This window comes from Propithecus coquereli, unplaced genomic scaffold, assembly GCF_000956105.1.
Source record: "Propithecus coquereli isolate 6110/MARCELLA unplaced genomic scaffold, Pcoq_1.0 Scaffold111, whole genome shotgun sequence".
NCBI classification, from domain to species: domain Eukaryota; kingdom Metazoa; phylum Chordata; class Mammalia; order Primates; family Indriidae; genus Propithecus; species Propithecus coquereli.
Window position 1 is genome coordinate 6264162 of NW_012135081.1, and position 12070 is coordinate 6276231.

The 12070-nt window shown below is 38.6% G+C and overlaps 1 protein-coding gene and 1 pseudogene across 1 annotated transcript; both read left to right on the forward strand.

The window, feature by feature from the left end:
- Window positions 1-2707: 2707 nt before the first annotated feature.
- Window positions 2708-3750, forward strand: LOC105816178 (olfactory receptor 6C4). The gene has a single exon (XM_012651510.1). It carries the CDS (start codon window positions 2730-2732, stop codon window positions 3657-3659), a length of 930 nt encoding a protein of 309 aa, XP_012506964.1. The 5' UTR covers window positions 2708-2729; the 3' UTR covers window positions 3660-3750.
- A 1239-nt stretch (window positions 3751-4989) lies between these two features.
- Window positions 4990-5940, forward strand: LOC105815259 (annotated as a pseudogene).
- Window positions 5941-12070: the final 6130 nt, after the last annotated feature.

Below are 12070 nucleotides of genomic sequence, written 5' to 3' on the forward strand. Positions count from 1 at the left end.
AACCAAAATGAGTGACTGAGGCAAGAATCTCAATCAATCAAGATTTATTAAGCCAGCTTTAAGATGTGTCCAGGAAAAATGCAAACCACAAACGCATCTGTGGCTGTTTTTTCCAAAGAAGTTTTCAGGAGGTTTAGTATTTATACATTTCCTTAAAGGGCAGAAGGTATCTAGGAAGGGGGCAGGTAGACAGAGCAATGATTGATCTCATCTTGTCTTTGCTCTGCACCTGGGAAGATAGGCTTGTAATTGACATTATCAGTGTGGAATCAAACAGATTTTAGGAGCTAGATTTAGTTTGCAGACCTAAAGTTACAATTGGCATGTCCTTGTTTAGGCCAGCAAAGAATTTACTTAAGCATAGTTTGTGGAGACAGTCATCTGGAGATGCCTGAGGGTATTTGCCTTTCCGTAGGAGTCTGACTAATGTACAATGCTTTGACACAAGGTCGTGAAGTAACAACCATTCATCTGGAAGAGGGTGTTGCCATGAGTCAGCCTGCAGGTTTAACTTTCCCCTTGGCATAAGGAATTTGGGGGTCCTGAAAATTTTTATTTTCCTGTACAGATCCTTCAAAGGTAAAGGCAAATTGTTTCTGATAGATTGTTAAAACAATGCATTGAATAGAACATATTAGCCAAATTTATAAGCAGTAATTTTAGAGATATGTATCTTAATGGTGAAGTGCCATTCATTTATATCATGTTTGAGCACTGGCCAAACTGAATTATTAAAAGGAGAGACAATAGGAACAATGACTAGGCCAGGCATACCCATCCTCAGGGAGTCTCATTCCATTACTCTAAACTTCTCCTCCTTCATGGCTGTGGCAGATTCTCTCATGGAACCTTTATCTTAATGGTCTCTCAGGAGCCTCTCTTCTCAGCCACATGTTTACAGTTTGTTCTCAAAGTTGACAACAATTGAGATTCATTAGTACCTTTTGAACTTGGGTCCACAGGGCATCTTTAGCTTCTTCAGAAAATTGCTCCCTATGTGCCTGCTCTAAAAAGAGCAGATAAATCCTGGGTCACTCCAACTAACATAGAAACTGCAAAGAAGCCTATAACCTGCCTTCTAAGGACTTCAACGCAGTATCTCTTAGAACAGAAATATTAAGGAATTTTCAGACTATCAAAGTCCTTTCTTCTAGTTTTATAACTGTAGGAGGTTGTTTCTCTTTTTTTATTACACATGTGAAGGACTGTATCTATTAGGAACTGTGATTTGATTCTGGCTTGGATTCTTAGAATGGAAGATAATATACATCTTTCTTAGTTATGTCTCACGTACTTGGATACTCCCATTAAGAGAAGGGTAGAATATGGATGAGAAGCCAATAGAAAACATGATAAATTTTATACTACTCAGACTCACATTGTACATCTCATCTTTGCTTTACCTCTTAGGAACAACAAAGTGAACAGCTCACTACAGTCATTCAGATTGTCAAAGGTATGAGCATTACACATTTTTTAAGTGACTGATATTATCATTCTATAAATGTGAATCATGAAATCAATCATGAAAATCTGGAAGAAAATGCAATACTTGTCAAAGACAACAGGTTAGTATAAACAGGGAAGGGTGGGTTGTAGGAAATCCAGGTCAATATTTAACATCACCTAGTACCTCCAGAAGCTGTATGGGAAAATAGTAAGATTGACAAGAATTCTTATAATAACAGGATTTTTCTAATCCATATGCATGTGAATTAGAGGGGCCCCTTTATATCATCTTTGCTTCTTACTCATAAAAATCTAAGGATGCACACAGAATACCACCACCAAATTTTCCTTCCCTGGGAATTACCAATTCATCTACAAACAACTCGTATTGTCAAAAACATGGATGTCTCTCTTCCTGGTTTCTATATGCCAAGAACGGAGAACAGGAAAGTTTGGGTCATGATGAACTGTCATCCTTAGTTGCCATTGAAGACTCTAAGACTTTGAGCAAAATCCATTCTGTGATGCTGCCTATAGATCTCTCAAGATTTCTATTCTCAGATATATATTTTAAATCAATGCCTGTAAACTCTGAATGTAGCAGAGAAACATACAAGAAAATGCTAATTAATGTGACTTATTGATGCCTGAGCCTTACTCATGAAGAAGAAAAGCCTTACAATATAAAATGAGATGATCTTCAGCATTGTCTGTGTGGAGAAATTCCTACTTGTTTCTGAAACAAGGAAGTCAGAGATTAGGACAGTAATGGAGATGAGGATCTATAGCAGATATCCAGTGAAGCATCAGATAATTCAGGAAAAGGAAAGAAAGAAACACGAAAGCACAGAAAATAGATTCAGGTAGAGAGATTTCTACCAAGAGCACAGAAGTAGGAGAGATTAATAGAGTCAGGGGAAAGTGGTTTAAATGTGAAAATTTCATAAACACTTTAAGAAGAAAGAATAGTTCAAAAACTTATTCTTCTGAAAAAAAATGTGAGAAGTTATTCCATAATACATTTTGTTAAATGCCCAGGAATATGCCCAGGAACTTACGAAATGAAAACGACTCTAGCAATAAGGTCGCTTACATAGAAGATATGGGGTTTCCATGGAGCCCAGTGCAGTCCACTGGGATACTGGTTTGGGCCAATTGGATGGTGAGTAATGAATGACCTGATTCTGTTGGTTAAAATCAGCTTTATCTCTTCTACTCTGAGAAACTCTTCAGTTTTCATCATTCTCACTGTTTCCCTTTAGATCAACTGAAGATCAACAATGAAAAACAGAACCATGTTTAGTGAGTTTATTCTATTAGGCCTCACAAATCAACCTGAACTCCAAGCAGTAATATTCCTCTTTCTGTTCCTCACCTACATGCTAAGTGTCCTAGGAAATCTGACTATCATCACCCTCACCTTACTAGACCCCCACCTCCAGACTCCCATGTATTTCTTCCTCCGGAATTTCTCCTTTTTAGAAATTTCCTTCACATCCATTTTTATTCCCAGATTTCTGACCAGCATGACAACAGGAAATAAAGTCATCAGCTTTGCTGGATGCTTGGCTCAATATTTCTTCGCTATATTTCTCGGGGCAACAGAGTTTTACCTCCTGGCCTCCATGTCCTATGATCGCTATGTCGCCATCTGCAAACCCTTGCATTACCTGACCATTATGAGCAGCAGAGTCTGTATACAACTTGTGTTCTGCTCCTGGCTGGGAGGATTCTTAGCTATCTTACCTCCAATCATCCTAATGAGCCAGGTAGATTTCTGTGCCTCCAATATACTGAATCACTATTACTGCGACTATGGGCCTCTCATGGAGCTTGCCTGCTCAGACACAAGCTTCTTAGAAGTGATGGTCATACTCTTGGCTGTTGTGACTCTAGTGGTTACTCTGGTGTTCGTGACACTATCTTACACATACATTATCAGGACCATTCTCAGGATCCCTTCTGCCCAGCAAAGGACAAAGGCTTTTTCCACCTGCTCCTCCCACATGATTGTCATCTCCCTCTCTTATGGCAGCTGTATGTTTATGTACATTAATCCTTCTGCAAAAGAAGGAGGTGCTTTCAACAAAGGGATAGCGATACTCATTACTTCAGTTACACCCTTGTTGAACCCCTTCATTTATACTCTAAGAAATCATCAAGTGAAGCAAGCTTTCAAGGATGCCATCAAGAAGATTGTGAAATCTTAAAAAAACAGAATACATTTCAACAAAAAATATATATATTTTCACTTAACAAATATGCATTAAGTGTCTATATGTCAAGCTCTTAAGTGTCCCTGGAGGATAAAAATTGAAAAGTATATGTCCTAATTTCAAGAAATCTATAGTCCAGAGTGAAAGAAAGGTATATAAACTGTATATTTATATGATAAATTTATAAATGATAAAATAACATGTGAGTGTTATTCAAGAAGGGTGAATGAGAATCCAAAAAAAGAACAGTTGGAAAGAATTAGTTCTGTTTTCTAGAAATGATTTAAAATCATTTCTTAAAGCAAAACATATTCTTATTTAGGAGAGTGGGGGGATAAGAAGTTAGAGTGAAAAAGGCCAGATCATAAAAGTATATACTATAATTACAAACTATGGAGTTAGTTGTGCATTCACAAGTCAAGATAAGTTTTCAGAATGGAAGTGATATTATCAGCATTGTTTTGAGTGGAATGTAGTATTGGCATTGTTCCTCAATGTGGAGCCCTGGGAGCTATGCTTCCATCAAAGTGTCAATAATTTTGATTCTCCTCCTTTTTAAAATTTATGTTTCAACTGTCGCCATTACAACTTCCATTCTTTCATAAGAAGAAAAGAAAATAATTCACATTTAGTTTACTTTTGTCCAAATAAGGAGAAAATTCTCAAGATTTTGTCAACATACATGTCCATTTTCTAGAGGTTACGGCTAGAAGAGATTTCTAGAGCCAAGGTTAGAAGCCCTCACTTCTCCTAAACAAAATCTATTGTTTTTTTTTCCTTAGCTAACATCTTTTTCAGTTGATGGCATGAGATCTGCTTTTTCTAAGTTTCAGGTGATTTTTTCTATTATGATTTTATTTTATTCTTTTTGTTTCCTTTCATTAGATATTAGAAAAGACATTTCTGGCTCCATTTCTTTAACTTTTCCCCAAATTTTTGCTTTTATTTTTAACATAAACCATGTATGACTATTGTAGAGTGAAAAAGTATATAAAGTATCAATGCGGTTTTATATCTAGAATGTTCCAAATTATGAATCTTGAAAAACAAGTGGGAATAGACTACCTTATCAAAAACTCCACACATGGATTCAAGGTAACAACTTGAATTTGAATAGGTAGTGGTAGGGCCTCAATTTCAGTGGAAGTAAGAACATTTATTTAAATCTGAGCATCTGCACATAGTTTAATAATATCCTAACACATCATAGGATGTTGGTTACTGTTTGGGGTACAAGTGGAACATAATCCAGTGCATTCATATGCTTTATATGTGGTAATGGTGCTGCTCAAATATTTGAGGAACAAGCTGGATCAGACTGATCATGGGAGCAAATTTTCAGAACCACAGAAAATATTGGAGAGCACGTATTTTTTAATAAAGAGTCCTTTGGGATTACTCTGCCATGAGACAGATACAGCCATGACCAACTGCAACGGCAGACTCTGGTTCTCTCAAGGCCACAGGGTCTGCTTTCCTCAGAGCAAAGGGGCCTGGCCCATGTGACCATCCTTTGCAGGGTGGAGCCCTGAGTCCCTGGGACAGGCTCGTGTTGACCCTGCTTGTCTTGCCCCTGCGCCTCTCCGCAGGGTTAGGAATCCTGCAGTGCTACAGCTTTGAGCACACTCACTTCGGCCCCTTTGACCTCAGTGCCATGAAGCTCCCCAGCGTCTCCTATTCCTGGACAGGACACCATCCTGTCTTTGGACACTGGGTATCGCGCACCCGGGAGCATGGTGCAGAAGGGCTGCTGGACAGGCCCGCCTACGGGCCAGATGCAGTCCAACCAGGACGCGCGGCCTCCTGACTGCTCGGTGATGCGCGGCTGCGAGACTGACTGTTGCAACGCCGACCTCATGACCCACGACACCGTTCCCAACCTGAGCCAAGTGCCCAACCCACAGATGCTCAGCGGCGCCGTGTGCTGCGCCTGCATGGGGGACCACCCAGAGGACTGCGCCCCCGAGAAGTCCCTACGGGTCCAGTGTCACCAGGACCAGAGTGTCTGTTTCCAGGGCAATGGCAGAATGACAATCGGCAACTTCTCAGTCCCTGTGTACATCAGAACCTGCCACCGGCCTCCTGCACCACCATGAGCACCACCAGACCCTGGACAGACATCGACCTCCAGGGCTCCTGCTGTGAGGGGCACTTCTGCAACAGGGAATCGGTGACCCAGCCCTACACCACCTCTTCGGTCACTGTCCCTCTCTTAGCTTTCCAGGTCATGGTGCTGCTACTCGAGGTTCTTCTGCTGGTCCGGCTTTCCGCATAGACAACCCGTCCAGGAGGCTGGGGGCAGGGTACCTGAACACCCTTCTCCTCCATGCTCTGCCCTATCATGTGGCTTACTGGAAACTGATGTCAAAACAAGAGTTGCACTCCTATCCCTCTGGTCCTCCAGCTCTCTCTTCCTCCTGCTTCCCAACCACTACCCTTCCCCTACCTAGTCAGTAGGCCTGGAAGAAACTGGACACAGCCACTAGCATCCCAGGATAGAGAGAAACAGACACATCCTGCCCCACGTTGTCAGAAGAGCAATTCTGACAACAGTTGTTACTAACTGAGCACCAGCCAGGCACCAGGCAGCCCTCAACCCGGCTTCCTGTGCTCTCCCTCTGGAGCCTAGTCACATCTAAGGTGTTGTCTTTATTGGTATATTATCATTAGAGGCACAAGAAGCAGTATATGCTAACAGTTAGAAGGGCAGACTCTGGAGCTAGGCTGCATGGGCTTTAATCCCAGCTCTCCTGTTCAGCCTCGTGACCATTGGCAAGTTATTTAAGCTCTCTGTGCCTGTGTTTCCTCACCTATAAAGTGGAAGTGAAAATAAACTCTATAATAAAAAGACTTTTTTCCCAGTGGTTGTGGTGAGGATTTAATGAGATGTACATACGGCACCTGGGACACAGCAGTCGCCCAGTGTAAGTGGGCTTTTGTCATAAGCCCCAAGTCACAGATGGACAAAGTGAGAGACAAAGGCCATTGCTTGAGCTCATGCACTTAGTGAATGGAGAACCAGGAATCCGACTCCTAGCCCCGTGAACCCCTGGGCAACCCCACCTCCCAAACACATGAATGTTGATTGATTTGACAGAAAAACATAAGAAGCAAAGCTGAGTCAGGTGAAATTCTCCAACCCATGGAGGTCAGGGAAGACTTCCTAGAGGAAGTAAACCTTCAGCAAAGTCCTAAAGAATAAATAGGAGTTGGTAAAAAGAAGTGGGAGCAAGGGCATTCTAAGTGGAGAAGACAAAAGAAGATGGGGCACACAGGGCACTTACATGAGCATATGAACTTCATATAAATGGAATCCTACAGCATGTCCTCTGTGTACATGTTCACAATGTTCCTTCACATCCTTTCTGCCACTTGATCTTCCCAACAACCCTGTGGGACAAGCAAAGGAGTGAGTTGCATAGTGCTATGGTCTGAACTTTTGTATCCCCTCAAAATTCATGTTTTGAAACCTAATCACTAAGGCGATGGTGCTAGAGCTAGAGCTAGAGCTAGAGGATGGGACTTTTAGGAGGTGATTAGGTCTCGAGGGCAGAGCCCTCATAAGTGGGATTAGTGCCCTTATAAAAGAGGCCCCAGAGAGCTGCCTTGCCCTCCCACCATGTGAGTACACAGCTAGCAGGTGCCATTTATAAACCAGAAAGCTGGTCCTCACCAGGCATCAAATCTGCTGGTTTTCTGATATTGTGGATTTGCCAGCCTCCAGAACTGTGAGAAATAAATTTCTATTGTTTATAAGCCAAAAAAAAGAGATTCTTTTGTGTAAATCTGCTGCGATTTTGAATATCTGAGTTTCTAGGTTGCTAACTAGAGATTAGCAATGACTTTCAGTTCATTCCAAATTCACTGAACTTGGAACTCCACCTTCCAATTGGTAGAAAAATGTTTTAAACAGCCTCACACCTTAATCATTAAGTTCCCGCATATCCACATTTCTACCAAAACCTATGATGAAGTGGAAGAAATGGCATATAGTGTTTAAAACATAGGCTTTAGTTCAAATCCAACATTCAACTTTCTACCAGTCATCTGGGGATAGATACTTGACCTCTCTAAAGCTCATCTTTGTCAGCTCTGAAATGTGTATAATAATAATAGTGTCTATCTTATAGGATAGTTTTGAGCATTAAATGAGAAAATAGATGTAAAATATTAAAAGATAACCAGTGTTTATTAATGTTTAATAAATGATATTCATTATAATCATATGATAATTGTAAATAATATCCTTCCAAGGAACTGGAGCTTAACTGAAAAGAATAAGTATTAACTTGATTAGTTTAATATAGCTAGGCCTGTAAAACTATTGGCCATTCTACTTGAAATCCTTCAACAATAAGGCCAGTATATATCTGCTCCCCATATATTCAGTTGCATGTTTCAATAACCAGATCGGTAAAAGTCTTACATTTCAGATAAAGCCATCAGAATACTTGGCAACAGGTTGTTGGAACTGGGCTAACATCAGCTTCACGTGCCCAAATATCTCAGGGGGATGTATTAATATGAATTAATATGCTGAAACAGGGAAGGAGGGGAATTCATGTAAGTCGTAGTTTAAGATCACTAGGCATGATCTTTCACTAGGCATAACGTCACCCACTTTTCATAATCTAAGCATTTAGAAATGAATTTGGAAAAGAATGTATTACCTTCTAAATGAGCATGTCAGAAAAAAGTCATGCTCTTCTGAAATTGTTCATCTAGGCTGACTTTATGTTAGTATATATTTGGAATGTAATCTAAGTCATAGATAAGCAGCAGGAATGACTTCTCGGATTCTGAGGCTTTGCTACTAGAATGTTCAGTATCTAAATAAATAAATTGATGAGTTTTATTCTGCATGTCACCGCTATGCACAAGAACCAAAAAAAACTCTTTAGCTACATAGTATTCTCAGGATAATATTAATATAATATCAGTGCTAGGATGAGGAGATTATGAAAATGAGTGAGAACTGATCTTGCCACATTTGTGCATTTATTCTTCCATTGACTTTCCTTAAAGCCTCCAGAACTTGTGAATTTATGGATTACAAACACCACTTCTTGCAAAGAGTTTTAAACAAAATTCAGAAGAATGAAAGAGAATTTTTTTTATAAGCTGACTTGTTTATTAGAAATGTTTAAGGTATTTCAAATGCAACATGTATCCAAATCCTTAGACATACAGACATGATATTTACTGAAGAGTTTAACATGATCTTCAAAATCTTAATTTTGTTGACACTTCTCAATAAAGCTTTGTGTAAACGAATGAAAATAAAGTTGTACCTCCTTAGTCAATTTCACATAATTCTAATTACTTTTAACTACAGATGATTTTGTTTAGAAAGATAATTAGGCTAGGTCAAGATGACAGACAGGTTATAGGACAAATGCATATAAAAGTTACAACTTCTTAGGAAAGAAAATTCCCAGCTAGTTCTATCAGTCCTCTAGGCTAGAACAAAGCATTATTTTTGCATAGTACACAAGTACACACACACCCAAATATGTAATATTTTTAAAGACATTGGTTTTATAAAAGATCCAAACAACTGTCTTGATTAGTCTTTTTTTCCCCAATACCTGGACTGATATCTTAAAAAATAAAAAATAAAAATAGATGAACCAATGAAATGTTTTAGCATTGTATTTTCACCATCAAGCAGCATTTAACAGGCAGTCATTCCCACTTTCCTTCACTGATGGAGAAAGCACTAGAAATATGGAAAGTAAAGACAAAATAATCATAAGTTCTTAACTTTATTGTTTTTCAGTCTTTGTTTATAAGCTTCACGTAGAAAACTGCTCACAATGTCATAGCACTTTTTAGCTTCCAAAGCCTTGTCATATACATTGTCACGTGTATTCCTCCAAGTAGGGGAGTTGATAGCTACCAGTAGCCCTAGTTTACTGGCAATAGGACCCATGGCTCAGAAAGCCTAATACCCCAAACTCACATAGGCAAATGATATAGCTCCCATCATGACATTCCAGCAACGTGGCCTTTCTGCTGCTATCCAGCTATGAGACAAAATTAAATATTTTTTTTAATTTCTTCCTTTCAGTTGAAGAAACTGGTGTCAACAACAAAAATAAAACCTCCTAAAATAGCATTCTCCTCAGGGTTTTATGACAACAGAAAGTGTTCATTTCAATAAAAACAGTGTCTTTGAGCACATTAATTAGAATAGCACGTAGTAGTAAATCTGTGTCTATGACCAAACACAAATGGAGACAAAATTCTTGGGCAGTTATGTATGGCTTTAAGTATTTGGATATTTGCTATGATGACAAAGCACCTATGACTTTCCAAAGCCTGATATTAAAACTCTATTTAGGCCTTTTCTCTAATGCTGAAAGAGAATTTTTTAAGAAGTCCAGTAAGGTGTGACAAAAACATGATTAGGACAGTTTGTAATGACTTGAGCTGTCTGGCCTGAAAATCATACTCACTCATTTTTTAAAATTCACCCAGAATGTCACAAAACAGGGCTTAAGCTTCTTCCCATGCATATAAGTAGAGAGTATAGCTGAAGCTACACTGGAGTCCTGTACTCTGAAACTAAAACAACCACCCATCTGAGAAATAGATCCACTGAGAGGAAAAAAACAAGATTATACACTGGACAATATATGATATAAGGAATTATTGAAACAGAAACATCAAGAATTTTATTTTTTTTTCAATAGATTTATGGGGTACAAGTGTTTTTTGTTAGATGGATTAATTTTATAATGCTAAAGTCAGGGCTTTAACTGTACTCATCACCAGAACAGTGTACGTTGTAATTGTAATTGTTTATCCCTCACTACCCCTCTCCCTCCCCTCCTTCTTAGTTTCCAATCTCCATTATACCACTTTATCATACATATATACCCAGCATTTAGCTCACACTTATAAGTGAAAACATGTGGTATTAACCCTATGTGATCTTACCTCTCTGACCTTGCTTCCCTCCTCCCTTGCTCACCATGTTCTGACTTTGTCATGCTTTCGTATCCTCAAATGCACCAAGGATGCTCTTTCCTTGCCTTTTTTCTTCTTCCTGGAATATTTTTCTACCAAATAACTGCATGACCCACTACCTCGCTTCCCATAAATGTCACTTTCATTACCGCAAATAAAATGCCCCTCCTAGCATTGCCAGCTCTCCTTCGCACTCTAACTTGTGTATTAGTTTGTTAGAGCTGCCATAACGAAGCACCACAAACTGAGTAAATTAACCAACAGAAATTTATTTGTCTCAGTTCTGGAAGCTAGAAGCCTGAGATCCAGTTGTCAGCTGCATTGGTTCCTTTTCAGAGCTATGAGAAAGAATCTATTTCATGCCTCTCCTTAGCTTCTGGTAGTTTGCTGGTGATCTTTGACTTGTAGAAGCATCGCCCAAATCTCTGCCTTCATCTTCCTGTAGTGATCTCCTTGTGTTCGAGTCTCTCTCCAATTTCTCCCTTTTTTATAAGGACATCAGTCATATTGGGTTAGAGCTCACCCTAATGACCTCATTTTAAATTGATTACCTCTGTAAAGACCCTGGGAGATAGCTTTTACAGAAGTGATCAATTTTAATGAATCTAATAAGGTAATCCATATAAATAAAGTCACATTTTGAAATAATGGGGATTAGGACTTGTGTTGGGGCACACAATTAACCTATAACACCTTCCTTTATTTTTTATCACATGTATCATCATCTCACTCATTTTGTATCTAACTGTTGATTCATTTTATTTGTTCATATCCTACCTCTAGGGAAGGACTTCAGTAGTTTTCTTTGCAGTTTTATACCCAGTGCCTAGAACATTACCATTTGCATGGTAAATAATAAATATTTGTTGAATGAATGAATGAATGGGTTAACTTATTATCTATTAATATATGCTCATTAGATACAGGACACTAATCATTATTAGTTCAAATGCTTTACATGCTTAGTAATATTATGAATGAAAATATTCCTGAGGCCTAGAACATTACCATTTGCATGGTAAATAATAAATATTTGTTGAATGAATGAATGAATGGGTTAACTTATTATCTATTAATATACGCTCATTAGATACAGGACACTAATCATTATTAGTTCAAATGCTTTACATGCTTAGTAATATTATGAATGAAAATATTCCTGAGGCCGGGTTAGAAATGACCAAAGGTTTTACAGATTCTTATCTTACCATCTAATACACAAAATTAACATTGTACTTTCTTCATCTCAAGTTGAGATCAACACAAATGTAACAACTATAAAATCACCAACCAGAAACCTCTGACATTAGAATGCTTCTTCAAAAAAGCAGTTATAATTTCCAAAATGACTGTTAATTTTCCAGTAGTCACATCACTTCTTTTTTTTTTTTTTTTTTTTTTATTTCAGCAAATTATGGGTGTACATACGTTTA

What these genes read in the sequence shown, in the direction of transcription:
- LOC105816178 (XM_012651510.1), top strand. Translation starts at nt 2,730, where the DNA reads ATGAAAAACAGAACCATGTTTAGTGAGTTTATTCTATTAGGCCTCACA.